The 14,257-nt window shown below is 39.7% G+C and overlaps 2 protein-coding genes and 1 long non-coding RNA gene across 3 annotated transcripts; 2 read left to right on the top strand and 1 right to left on the bottom strand.

The window, feature by feature from the left end:
• The first annotated feature begins 2,496 nt into the window (after positions 1 to 2,496).
• On the top strand, positions 2,497 to 3,473 carry LOC121735473. Its single transcript, XM_042126305.1, has one exon. It carries the CDS (start codon positions 2,667 to 2,669, stop codon positions 3,129 to 3,131), a length of 465 nt encoding a protein of 154 aa, XP_041982239.1. The 5' UTR covers positions 2,497 to 2,666; the 3' UTR covers positions 3,132 to 3,473.
• A 482-nt stretch (positions 3,474 to 3,955) lies between these two features.
• On the top strand, positions 3,956 to 4,550 carry LOC121735429. The gene is made up of 2 exons (XR_006036849.1): positions 3,956 to 4,227; positions 4,262 to 4,550. It is a non-coding gene; the product is annotated as an uncharacterized LOC121735429 (long non-coding RNA).
• A 575-nt stretch (positions 4,551 to 5,125) lies between these two features.
• On the bottom strand, positions 5,126 to 12,354 carry LOC121735475 (PAT complex subunit CCDC47). Its single transcript, XM_042126307.1, has 11 exons — positions 12,103 to 12,354; positions 11,319 to 11,459; positions 10,215 to 10,309; positions 9,739 to 9,843; positions 8,810 to 8,984; positions 8,260 to 8,387; positions 7,560 to 7,718; positions 7,000 to 7,190; positions 6,638 to 6,791; positions 5,953 to 6,087; positions 5,126 to 5,329 (listed from the first exon to the last, which is right to left on the bottom strand). The coding sequence occupies exons 2-11, from the start codon at positions 11,452 to 11,454 to the stop codon at positions 5,225 to 5,227; spliced, it is 1,383 nt and encodes a 460-aa protein (XP_041982241.1). The 5' UTR covers positions 11,455 to 11,459; positions 12,103 to 12,354; the 3' UTR covers positions 5,126 to 5,224.
• Positions 12,355 to 14,257: the final 1,903 nt, after the last annotated feature.

Raw genomic sequence — 14,257 nt, 5'->3', positions numbered from 1 at the left:
TGAAACTCATGTGCTACTTCTACATATAAGTAAAGACTGGCGACGGACACAACACTGATTTGCGACGCCGTATCTAAAAAACAATCCTGATGTAGATTTTTAAAATGTGACGCTGGAGCCAGGGGCCGTACCACGAAACTGTTTTGAGACTCAAACAATCGAACGAAAATGCCGCATTCTACCCTAACAAACGTGAAATGACGTTGTTAGAGGCGGACGCGGCATTCTCGTTCAATTGTTTGAGTCTTAAAACGGTTTCGTAGTAGGCCTACAGCAACGCAGTGTTGTGGCTTGGCTTGGCCCATACCATACCGCATAATATATTATCCAAACTTATAATAATATTTCAACAGATGCGTCCGGCAGAGTACAGATTGTGTCAATAATTTATAAATATTTATAATGTAACACACCCATCACTGATCAGTGATCACACCAGTCACCACTCGGGAGTCGGGACGCTAGTGCTGATGTCAAGTTCAAGACTCACTGGGGGATAAAATTCGTAACATCGTGAATAACTAAGAGACCCCGTAGAGACTATCTATCGGCCGATAGTTTGATCGGGTTGGGCTGTTAGCGCGCACACTACGCCAACTAAGCAGTTGGGTTGGTGGTGAGTGCGCAGACTAGACAAGAGTCGGCGCAACGTCGCGTCGTACTGATTAAGCCCGGGCGCGCACTAGTGGCTAGGCTGCAGCGGCTAAGCCGCGGCGGCCATCGAGGTAGATGGGTACCTTAGTATGAAACCGCCATAGACTACGCGCACCTGGCCGCAACGCGGTAAGCGGCCACACCATACTTTCGATGGCCGCCGCGACCTGGCCGCTAGTGCGCTTAAAAAAATCTATCACTGTATGGAATCGTGCGAGAACAATGTGGCGCTGTTGTCTTGTCTGCGCACTCACCACCAACCCAACTGGTCACTATGTCTTCTCACACCTGGCCCTAGGTGGTGGGCCTGGGTGGGGGAACATGCCCAGGGGCTAAGCCCCTCTACATGTGGAGTTCCATGATTAGGGACGCACCAGGTTACACCCTGGTGCGTGAAAAAGTCTATTTTTGGGGATAAAGCCCCGCGGTATTGCAGGGCAAACCCAGGGGCCTAGAAAAACCAGGTAGTACGGCTAAGGGCCGAACTCGGCCGGGACAGGTAGGGTCCCGGCGGCGCACGAGGGTCCCCGCCTGGGGACGGAGATAGCGTGAATGGGACCACTCCCCCGCGCACCGTCTTTCCACTACACTGTGGGCCAGACCGAGTTGGGAAAATAGAAGGGGGAGATAAACTTCCCAGAGCCCAGGCTTTAAGTGCCGGGGGGAAAGGACACCGAGGGGTCGGCGGTAATGGCAATAGGGCTGCCACTCACCAGGCCCCTGGTGTCACTCAGAAATAGAGAGAGGGGGCCGCGCTGGGGTTTAAGTGCCTAGCGCGGGGGGGGCTGGTTGGGGGGCTGCATCCATAGGTGCGGCTGCCGGAGTGGTGCGGGGTGCTGTGGCGCTCGTCCGCACGGCTCCTCCTCTTCGGGGGCGCTGCGGTGGGCGGCGCAGTTCTCCCTCCTCCGTGGGGATGGTGTCACGGGGGAGCAGCAGGCGGTCGGGTGGGCGTGCGTGCCAACCCAACTGTTTAGATGGCGTAGTATTATATAGTAATGCGCGTTTGATCGCATTAACATCCTAACACAACATCCCAACCCGACCAAATTATCGACCTATAGAAAGTCTGCAGTCTGCGGGGGCACTAAGCATCGGCCGACAGTTTGCCGATGGTTAAGTTTGAAGGCAATCGTATAGCCCATCAAACTTAATTATCGGCCGACTCGGTATCATTGTAATATGCGTATACTTCCATACAGCTTCATACAGATCAAGAGCCAAATCAAATTATCAGCTGATTAGGAAGTTTGCAGTGTGCGGGGGCTCTTTAGGCTGTTTACTTAGGCACTTAGCACTTAGGCAGCGTCTTTCGCCGCCGCCGCGGCGATTAATATAAAAAATATAAAATTATATTTTTTGTATTGATGGTATTAGGATGGTATTAGGTATAGCCCGTACTTATGCGGGCACCGGACATGTGATCAAATACGCAAATTCGCCAAGTGTGGCACTGACATTTGCCTATTTGTGCAAAGTTATTGCTGGAATTTTCCTATTTGTACAAAGTTTGCTCAAACTTTGAAGCCCATTTCTGGCGCCGGCTTAAGGTTTTTAATACAAGTTTATCTATTCACAGACTTTACAACGAAAAATTTTATTATATTATGAGGTAAAAATTAAAATATGATTTATTAATCTGACAATATAGAGTCTTAGTATTCTGTGAAGTGAATATTTTGGGGTGTTTCCCCTACTAATCTCAGTATACTCAGCTGTAAGATTTGACGTCTCGGTAGCCAATCGAATCTCGTCAAATTGCACTGACGAGTTATATTATTTAATTTAGGAACGCATCCTTTATTACAAACGTCATCTATTATTATGACTTTTTGTAATGTTTATTTTTGATCTGTTTTCCATATTTCTCAAAAATATCAATTGAAATAGGCCATCGCATTCAATTTATGTGGATTGAAAAATTCAAGAATTAAACTTTTCATATCGCTATAAGCACAGTCGCATTTATAACTTTAGGGATAAATTATTCAAAAAGCCATAGCGAGTCGCGACACATGAATCTGGATAATTTGGATATAGCCTTGCACGATTTAGGCATGTTGAGTGCAATAACGGAGGCGCGCAGGGACTATTTAAGGGAGTCGAAGAGCAATATTAACGTTATGAGACTAAATACACGGTACGTTTCCAACGTCACGGTCGGCTATTGTATGAAAAGGAGTACCGCAAAAAACAGATTGTGCCCGTATGTTTTGCCGGTGCGACACAGAACTAAAAGTGAAAACTCCGAGGCCATCAGCTGCGATTTGAACGATAGCGGATGCGAACTGAAATACAACCTAATGGAGCCGACTACGAGCAGCAGTACTCGGGAAAACGTCGAAACTAAGAGCACCGCGAAGCGATGTCAGTCGTTGGAAAACCTGAACTTATCGGCCGAGCCGCAGCGGGGGCCGGAGTTCTCGCCCGACATGGAGTGCATGTCCACCAGGATCCAAAAGCTGCAGGTCCAGGAATGACAACAAAACCGAAATACATCAGTGTATAGATATTTGTGACTGATTAGAGTGAAAACTAGATAATTAACGGACCATATTGTTTTTCAGTGTATTTGTATGTGTTAGGGGACTAGAGAATCCATTGATGTTCCTAGGTCACTTCGTTTTGCATGCTTCGGGTCCCATGTGAATGTAAATTATTTATTGCTCAAATTCTTTAATTTAGTTTGTGTAATTGTCAATTACATGAATACCTAGATGTATTATTGTTAGTGATCGAATTGCGATCAATGATTAACAGTTACCTATTAAATTATTTATTAATAATTATTAGGAAGGGTTGTTTTGTGTTGCAAAAGCATAATATTTTATTGTTTTTTTTTATAATATATTACACTAGCAATTGTATATTTTTATAGCATAGGATGGAACAAACATTTTAAGCTTAACAATAAATGTATTTAAAACAATATTAAAAATGTCTTGAGGTTTAAGCAAGTCAATGAATTGATTATAATGTTATGATTGATAAATTTTACACCTAAACATGAATTTGGGTATGTTATCTAAAATAACTCAATGTGACAAAAATAATGTCATAAACAGTATAATCAGGGCAAGCAAAGCGAGCCCTAGTATTATATCCCACAACCTGTGCATTTTGTGGTACATTTTATTGAAAAACTATCACACCTATTGATTTGTGCTTTAACATAGTAATTTTTATTTATATGTAGATAGATGTGTTATCATCAGTCAGTTGAGGTTTTTACTTTTTTTTATGTAGATGTGTCATCATAAGTCAGTCAAGGTGTGATGATGCGAGCCCTCACAAAGCTCGGCTTTTAGCTAGTATAATAATTAAAATACACATAAAAAATAAGATTTCAAAAACAAATAGGAAGTAATTTAACAGTATTATAAGTTAATCTTTATAAAAAAAAAAGCATAAAAATGTACAATTGTAATCACTTTAAGCATGAATTTGTATGTTATTGTAAGATTAAAAATGTGGGTAGGTAGTTGTAGTTTTTCCATGTATAATTTCACATGCAGTATTTTGTGAGCTTGCTGTACACATTGGACCAAGACAATGAGTCAGACATTGGTCCAACATGTAGAGTATGTCGCTATCAAATTATTGTGTACAGGTGGCTTTACAATGAAGGTTACAGTGAATAGATCTACAGATAAAAAATTATATTTTAGCCAGCCAATAATTCTTTGGTTCTTGAAAACTATTTACATATTTTGAATATAATATAATACATATTATTTAACATACCATGGAAAAACTTGATTATCTGTAAATGTTTGAAGATCTCACCATTAGGTATTGAATATGATCAAAACATCACATGCTTTTTATCTATTCATTGTTTGTTAGCATCTTGTTAATTTTATTATTTTAAGGAACAAATTTTAAAAATAAATTTATCCACAAACTCATGTTCGTATAATTTTGAACAGTTTATGAGACTATAAATTGATGAGAAAGAAAATATTGTAACCTTTTCAATATAATATTTCCTGAAGCCCAAACTGGATGTGACAAATGACAATGAAGGACAATTTCGAAAGTTTTAGATTCTTATCAATTTGGAAATAATAATTTGGTTCTGCCTCAACCCTGGGTTTATAAATAGGCCGTATAGGCCGCGGCCTAGGGGAGCCGCAGGTTTCGTACATGGGGCAACGGAAATAAAGTGGCCTACACTCATAAAACTACAAAATCCAACATTCTGCCAACAAATAACAATACAAGGTCTATTGGAATGGCATTGTATGCTTCATTGCCTTCCAAGGAAAATAAGTCATGCGTGATCATCAATATAAGATTAACAGTTACAATGTACCAAAGACTTCTATTTAAGAATTCTTTGCAAATATACATGCTAATTTTTGATACTTAATCCAAACTAGCTGTTTGACTTGAAAAACTTAAGTTTCCAGTGCCATTCCAGAGAAAGAAAACATTTCTTTACAACATTTACATTTCAAATAAAAGAAGAGCATTTTTCATATATCAAAATCATTTATTTATGACAGGTTCAATACTGTAACACTTATATATACCAACAAAAAAGTGTGTAAATAATAAATTATTGCTTGGTTTACAGCGCCTTCACTTTGAGCTGTTTCATCTTGGGAGCCTTGCGCTTCTGTTGACGCTTCTGCTCCTTTAGCTCCCAGCGACGTTGCTTCTCCGGATCATCCTCCTGTGAACAAAAATGGAAATTGGGTATTTCATATGGAAAAATGTTTTTTATTTTATTTTATAGAAAGCATCGGATTGTACACATCTTAACTTGTTTTGTAGTGTAGTGCCCAGGGGCAAAAAAGGAATGGCCTTAAATATTTTGCAAATAAAATGTTTTTTTTTCCAGCTTTGATATAAAAGCTTTAAGCCTTTACGTTTCAGATGAGACCGCATTAAGTGCGGCCTTCACATGATTTCATACAATAAATATTTGGCCGTGACGTGTCGCATCGCTACGCTCTCGTTTCGCCTTTATATAATCGTCAGTGGATAGTGAGGCTTTGCTCCGATGCCGCGTAGTGTCGTTTAGTACGGTCTCGCCTTAAGTCACTAAGAGTGGGTTGCACCAACTTACTTTAACTATAACAAAATATCAAATCAAATTTTTACAACGGTTAAAATGACGCCATATTTAACGAAAACCATAACCGCTCAGTTTTGGTCGGTTATCGTTAATGTTAAATTGGGCATAAGGCATTTGACGTTTTGCTATAGTTTATATTCCAGCATCCATGATGATTAATGCTAGATGGATTTTTTCACTCGGATTACACACACACACACTTAGTTAGGTGTACTTACGGCCAGGATGCGCTCCTTCTCGGCCTTGCGGCGCTCCTCGCGGCGCTGCGCGGCCTGCTCCTGCCGCGCGGCGTGCGCGCCCCGCAGCCACGCCTCCGCCGCCTTCTGACGACGCTTCTCGCACTTGGCCAGCGCCTGAACAAAAATATAATTATTATCCACGATATATCTTGAAGAGGACATAATTAGCAAGGAAATAGTGTCCTAGCCAATTTCGTCTGTGACGTCAGCGAAGTTGGACTAGAGAAATTGATTCAAAACCAGAAAGCGGACCTCACAAGGGTCAAGTTAGGTAACGAGCACAGTTGTTATTTGAACTACGTCAAGGTTAGTCTAACCTTGGCGTAATTTAAATAACAACATTATATGTACGCCATCACAGGATGTAGCATTGAAAAGTGATAATACTTAAGAGTTTAGGGTGTGTATGTCCCTTGTATATCACTTTGTATTGCTCACGACTATTATTGGCTTGATGTAACAAATAACGCGGAACTACAATTCGCTTATGAATCAACATCTCTGATACTATTCAACGATATTATAACAGATCAGAAATACCTAGTCGCGAAAACTTTTAATTGGCATTTGTATTGTTACATTTGAATTCTACCTTTGTACTAGCTGTAAGTTTTCCTTTAAAAATAAAATAAAATAAAAAATAAAATCACATATGAACCCTCACCTCCTTGCTCAACCGGAACCTCTTTATCCTGTCGAGCAGGTAGAAGACGAGCTGCAGCAGCGGGCGGACCTCGTCGCCGCCGCCGTCGGGGCCGAGCGCGAGGCTCACCAGCATCAGCCGCTCCGTCTCCGGGGGCTTCGTGACGTTCACCTCCCTGGATGAATTAGGTTAGGTTATAGATATGGCTGGGTTGACGTTCACCTCCCTGGATGAATTAGGTTAGGTTATAGTTATAGATATAAGATAAGTGATTGACTGAGGGTTGTGTCACTTCGCCCTTAGCGCGCGTCCAGCACACCGCCCGCCGCCTCCGCGCACTCCGACAGCACGCCGAGCGAGACGGCAGTATGTCGTGTACTCACTCGGGCTGGCGGGGGCCGCAGTAGCGGTCGGAGATGTGTATGTACTGGATGTGGGCGTGGTAGCGGGCGAGCGCGGCGGTGGCGCGCGCGTCCAGCACGCCGCCCGCCGCCTCCGCGCACTCCGACAGCACCGCTAGAGACGCCGGCAGCCCGTGCTTCTCGCCGCCGCGCTTCTCGCCGCAGAAGATGCTCTAAAAGACACAGAACATGATTTATATATTGAAAATGGTCCAAGCCACGACACCGTCAAGATTCGTTTTACTTCTACTCTATGGCCCCTAGAGGGCGTCCATTTTTAAGTAAAATCATAGTTTACAAATAACCAGCAAACAATTAAGATGCCTCGAGCAACACCTCATTTATCTAATACGGAACGTATTAGCTCTTAAAGGCAACACACAGCAATTCTTCTGACGTTGAGAATGTCCATCGGCGATGCGACTTTTACGACTGTTTCATCCAAACACCAAGCAAGGATTATTTGGTCAAAATTAACCTTCAAAATTCCGTCGGCGGGACTCGAATTCTTTCGAGTGCTCAAAATATATTCCCCAACTCACCAAATCCTGCATCTCCTTGGACAGGCGCGTGGCGATCTTCTTCTGGGCCACACAAAACACGAAGGGGTCGCAGTCGTCTTTGCCGAGTTCCACGCGTATTAGCAACGTGTCTGGACTAGGTCGCACCGTACCTAACAGCACGTGGACTAGATCTTGGCGCTGAAAACAGATAGTTCTTTATTTTTAAGCTATTATTATAATAATACCCCCCACACTGGTTTCGGTGACGGTGGCCGGTTTCATTGAAACCAGGCCAGCTACGCAGGAGTAATTGTATAGTGTCCAAGTGTGTGAGCAGTACACAAGAGCACTCTCTATTCCTTCACTCTCATAACCCAGTGGGACGGAAGACCGACACGACTGGCATGAGATCAGGCGCAGGACCGACTTTTTACATGCCCATCCGACACATGAATCATCTTACTTGTCAGACAATCATAAGGTGATAAGCCTGCATTGTCCTAATCAAACTTGAAAATAACATGTCTTAACGCGGGAATCGAACCTACAACCTCCGAGTCAAGAGCCAAGCTCTTAACCATTGAACCACGAAGGCGCGAAGCTATTATTATTAATATACTGAATCAAGAAATTTCGTAACGAAGCTAAACAGGGCAGAGGCCCCATAAGTCATAACCCATTACACAATAAATTACAATTATTATACAAAAATAATTTATATTATTAGTTAAACACTTACTTTAATCAGCTTGAGTGTGAGTAGCATGCCCTCGCAGCATGTCCGTCCGCTGCACCACATGGTGAAGCAGTGCTCCGCCTCGCGCCGCCACCCGCGCTCCTCGCCTACTATGTCAGTGCCCGTCTCGCCTGAAATAAAAAAAAAATATTTTTTTTAATATCCAGCCAGTGTCAAATTAATTATATGCTGTTACAGATTATAAAAAATTTTAACAGAGGTCATTAACAATAAAGTGTATTTATGTCTCAATATTACAACATCTTATCAACATAATATTCATCATCAAAACACTAAACATATTTATTTGAATAATAACTACACATGCACATTCTTGATTCTTCCCTAATAAAAGAAATATTGTAAGTTTGTCTGTATATTACCTCTTCACGCTTAAATCTCGGAAAATAACAAAAAATTTAATTAATTATTACCAGGAAAAATGTACTGTAGGTATGTGGTACGTGCGAAACAAAAACAAAGTAATATTTTTCGGCTACATCTCTATTATCTTTTTATAAAGATCAAATTATAATTTTCTAATTAAACTTACCGACTAGAGTGAAATTCTCATCCAACAGTGGTTTATGGAGCTTCAAGAAGTTAGTAGCTATCGAGGTGTTCTTCGCCCGGCCCAGTGCAAAAGCAATAGCGTAAGACATGAGCAAGCAGCACAGTATAGCTTCTAACCAGTACGCCTCCCATCTCCGATTTATGTTAATAGGAACCTGAAATTGTTAAAAACAAACTCGAATAAATAAACTTTCATAATAGACATAAACTGTCACTAATAATAATATATATGATTTTGTATTGAAGTCAGAAATATAACATACTATAGAGCTTTTAAAGAAACCAGATTACATTACAATTTACATAATAACAATAATACCCCCCACTGCCCACACCAGTTTCGGTGACGGTGGCCGGTTTCGTTGAAACCAGTAGGCCTACTACGAAACCGTTTTGAGACTCAAACAATTGGCTGAGAATGTCGCGTCCTGCTCTAACAACGTAATTTCTCGTTCGTTAGAGCAGAACGCGGCATTCTCGTACGATTGTTTGAGTTTCAAAACAGTTTCGTGGTACGGCTCCTGGCTAGGTACGCAGAAGTTATTTTATAGTGCCCAAGTGTGTGCGCAGTACACAAGAGCACTCTCTATTGCTTTACTCCCATAACCCAGTGTGACGGAAGAACGACACAATTGGCGAGAGATCAAGCGCAGGACCGACTTTTTACATGCCCATCCAACACATGGATCATCTTACTTGTCAGAGAATCAGGTGATCAGCCCGCATTGTCCTAACCAAACATTGAACTCAATGTTACAAAGATTAGAAATAAACTTTAGGATTTCTAAGAATACCTTCTTCTTTTTACAAAATAAAGAGACAAACGAGCACCCGGGTCACCTGATGAAAAGCATGGACACTCATTAGAAGAGGTGCAGGTGCCAGCCTTTTACATAATAAATAACTTACTTTAGAAATTGTAATTTTTGGTTGTTCAGTGTTGCGAGGCACATTGTCTTGAAATCCCTCAAACTCTTCCGGATCTTGGAAGTGTTCAAACTCACTGTCCTCATCCTGAAACAGATTATGTAATGATTATTTTAGACTAGAACAGGGGTTCCCAAACTTATTTTGTCTACCGCCTACTTTGAGAACAAATTATGTTTTAGTGCCCCCCATGGTTTCAATTTAAAATGCATCCAGATGAAATAAATCACTCCCCAAGCCCCCTTTTTTTCTGGATCCCACACCACCCCCCTTCAGACCTTCAGCGCCCACCCAGCGTTATTGCCCACTTTGGGAAAGGCTGGACTAGATCTTGTATGAAACTTAAGTTTGTTAAGCAAGTTGTATGCAAATACATTATACATAACAGTGACCTGTAAAAGCTCAATCAAATTATAAAGATTTTCATTACCATTATTTTTCATAGTAACGAAAAATACCTCAATCAATATTTCATCTTCAATTTCAACATTGGCCTCTGGCTGCTCCTTCTTCGGTTCCACTTTCTTAGGTATTTCTCTTTCTTCTGAGAAATCTGAAAATTAATATTTCATTGTCAATGAGTAATTAGTGCGTTTAGTGAGTGATCTTACAATGAGTAATTAGTGCGTTTTGTGAGTGATCTTTGTATGTAAATTTAGCTATGTTATTTGTTGTTAATGACTATTGAGTGTTGTTGCTTATTTTGCTTATTCTCATTTTCGAGTTACAACTGTTGCATGTTACATAATATTAATGCTTATTTTTTCTTTTTTTTTGTTACTTATATGTGAAAACTTTATAAATGGCTTTATGTTTCTATAATAATTGTACTCATAGTGAAATTTTTGAAAAGCTGTAAGTTTTCTGAATAAAATAAAATAAAAATAAAATAAAAATAAAAATTGTTTACTTGTACTCAAATACATAATATTCTGAATAATTATTTTTTAAATACGTATAATTACTATTTATACATTTATTTTAAGTAACAAAATTAAAATGAAGATATTATTGCTTTGTAGTAGTCAACTCAACACACACTCACACATATCATTTATCAACTCGTAAAGAGATTGGCATTGTATCGCCTCGAGCCGTTCAATATTGTTTGTATGAAACTCCCTACTGCAACGCCCACTAAGCGGAACCGTAACGTAATCGCCTTGTTTCATGTCATCCCATAGAGCAGCACTGTGTTGCTCATATAGTCAGCCGTAGCACAATTACTATGGCGAGCGCACGGCGCGACGGGCACACGCTCAACGCAGCGAACACCCTTAACCCATCAATTCTCAAGCGGCAGCCAGCTGCTGCATAACAAATGAAGATCTATTGTGTCAGTGATACCCATGATGGAGGTGTTATATGATACATCACTTACAACTCACATTCGACCACAATAACAATAGGTTTCCATGAATCCACGATCGAGGGATAAATGTAAATTTTAAATAAAAAATTATAAAACTTAAAGAGTCCTCAAAGATTATATCAAAATTTTTCTAAAAAGATTCAATACTTATAATAGTATATACTTTAATAAAGATCACAAAAAAAATTACCTGCATTATCATTATCGTCAGCTTCAAACTGTTCAAACTCGGCAAAATCATCATCCTCTAGATTCCCATCTTCATACGCTCTACACACGTAGGCACTGCACAGCAGCAGCGCCAGTGAGAAGAATAGTACCCTCATTTTTTCTGGAACAGAAAATAATACAGTAGTTTAAAACATGGTTCATGTAAAGTATTTAAAGTTCCTAATTTAATCTATGAAAGAGGAAAATGGATATGGAACCCATTGGAGTAAGCTTGTAACTATCACATTTTGTTTGTTTTTCTAATATTTCTGCAGTTTTAGCATCATTACAACTGTATGTAGTGTAAGACGTAAATAAATAGGTATGGTAGTAAAGACTATTGTCTATTTAGATATTTTTTTATATAATTCAAATTACATGTTAACCTTGATAAGAGTTAAAACAATGTTATCATACCCACTATTAGCACTAGATTTTACAGAATGAAGCAAAACAAGGTTTGCCCATGTAAAATTGTTTACCGCCTTGAATTAATCACAGTTGTAAGGTTTCTAAGCTCGTTTTTAACCTAACAAAATGACCCAAATGTAAAATCGTTACACAGCAAAAATATCTATCAAAGTTTTTCCTAAAAGATACATGATTTTAGCGCAGTAATGGCTTTAAATCAGTAATATGATGTAGGAAATGTATGTTCGTCTCAAAATTGAGGATAATTTCACGAAATAAATATAGTTTGACGCAGTGCGTAGACCTATCAAGGATAAAATTGTAAAATAACAAAATGCTGAAATATTACCCACCTGTAAATTTCCATGCACTCTAATACTTAATTAATTTGTCTAAAATATTTTTACAATATCACCGAAAATATTCGAGTGATAAATTACACATAAAAACTCATTAGAATCTTTTATCTTTTTTGTGAGCTTTGAGAAAATGGCACTTATAACCTCGTACCGTGATTGGTCAAATTAGATAATGTTCCAAATACTCATACCGAATGAACCAATCACAATTGCTTGTAATTTTAACAAGCAAATAGAAGCCAAATTCATGCCAAATTCTAAAATCTCAAGATAGCCTAAATTTCGTTATCAAAAGTGACGTTGACGTTAACCTTCATCGTCACATGACAATTAAATGACATCTCTTTTTTTTTTATTGGAATTGTGGCGGTACCCACAATTCGCCTAACATTCCTGCATCGCGCTATCGAAGTTTTCTGAGCGCGTCAGGTTATATATGACAGCTGAGATGTATCACCCGGGCTTCGGCCTGACCGAGCACAACACCTCGCTCGGTCGGAAGATCTTCCTTTGTGACCACCATGCATTCCCACATTGGTGACCCTCGACAGAACACGCCTCCTTCATCATTATCACTCCCCGCCCCTCCGCACCGCGCCAGCCAGCATCGCCTCATCGGGTACCTCGTCCACTAGCCGCAATGTACCGCGGCCTGGGCGACTCCGCATCGGCATCATCGGGCTTTCTCACTACACCGACCGGTCAGCAAGCAGAGCACATCTCTCCTGATCAGCACGTAGCATCGGCCCCGCACGGCAGCTATCCGACTCACTGGATCCCGTGCAGCAGCTTATCCGACTCACTGGATCCCGCGCAGCAGCTTACAGTTGCGACTCACTGGGACTCACTGCAACAGTTCCGACTCACTGGAACTCACTGGCACTGGCGACTCAAGCGACAAGACTTCAAGATTCGACCTCCGGTCTTCGGGGGGGAGTGATGTGGCGGTACCCACAATTCGCCTAACATTCCTGCATCGCGCTATCGAAGTTTTCTGAGCGCGTCAGGTTATATATGACAGCTGAGATGTATCACGTGGGCTTCAGCCTGACCGAGCATACCACCTCGCTCGGTCGGAAGATCTTCCTTTGGCCTCCACGCATATCCCACAGAATCAATGAATAGGTAAGGAAAAAGTCAATGATTGAAATATAAAAGTCTGTCAAAAAATGAAGAAATTCAAGAGTGGCAACATCGTAGTGTCATCCCTTTTTAGGGTTCCGTAGCCAAGAGGCATGTCTGATCAATATGCAAATAAACAAACACAAGAAATATGGGAACCTTTTAAATGATCAGACATGCCTCTCAAATTCGGTACTATTACAGGACATTTAAAATTTATTTTAGGACATTATTTTACATTTAATTTAGTTATTAGAGATTTTATAAACTGACATTGGCATTACTTTGACATGTTTTTTTATCAATTTATTATTTTGTGACATTATTGACTTATTTAAAGATTGACGTATTTTTTGAATTGTTATTATTATTGTATTATTAATTATGGTTATATGACCTTTAATTGATTTGCTGATATTTTTAATGTCATTATTGTTTTTAGTTTATCAATGTTATAGGTATACATTTAAAATTTAATTTGTGATTTTTGGTAGAAAATATTGTTTATGGTATAAAAATTTTACTGAATGGTAGAAAAAATTTGTGATGCTGACAACCCATTTTTTGTTTACAAATTTTTTAAAAATTTAAAATTAACCTGATGATGATTTTTTCGAAACCGGTCGTGTATTTAACAATTTTGTAATAAATATATTAAAATAAAGTGGAATAAGTGCAAGGAAAGTGTATAATTATTTAACTTTATAGTACGCTTTGGTACACAAACGTTCTTTAACAACTTTTTTAAATCTATTAATTGAGAGATTTTGAACGATTTCTGGGATCTTATTATAAAGGCGTATACATTGACCTTTAAAAGAATTTTTGACTTTAGTAAGTCTAGTCACCGGAATTTGAAGCTTATGTTTATTACGAGTATTTCTCCCATGGGTATCACATTTTTTCGTGAATTGATATATATTCTTTTTAACATATAATACATATAATACATTTTATATACGTGGGAGAGCCATGCTTCGGCACGAATGGGCCGGCTCGACCGGAGAAATACAACGTTCTCACAGAA

Source organism: Aricia agestis, chromosome 17 (genome assembly GCF_905147365.1).
Source record: "Aricia agestis chromosome 17, ilAriAges1.1, whole genome shotgun sequence".
NCBI classification, from domain to species: Eukaryota; Metazoa; Arthropoda; class Insecta; order Lepidoptera; family Lycaenidae; genus Aricia; species Aricia agestis.
Note: the sequence above shows the minus strand (reverse complement) of the source record. Positions and strands in the feature narration are given on the sequence as shown.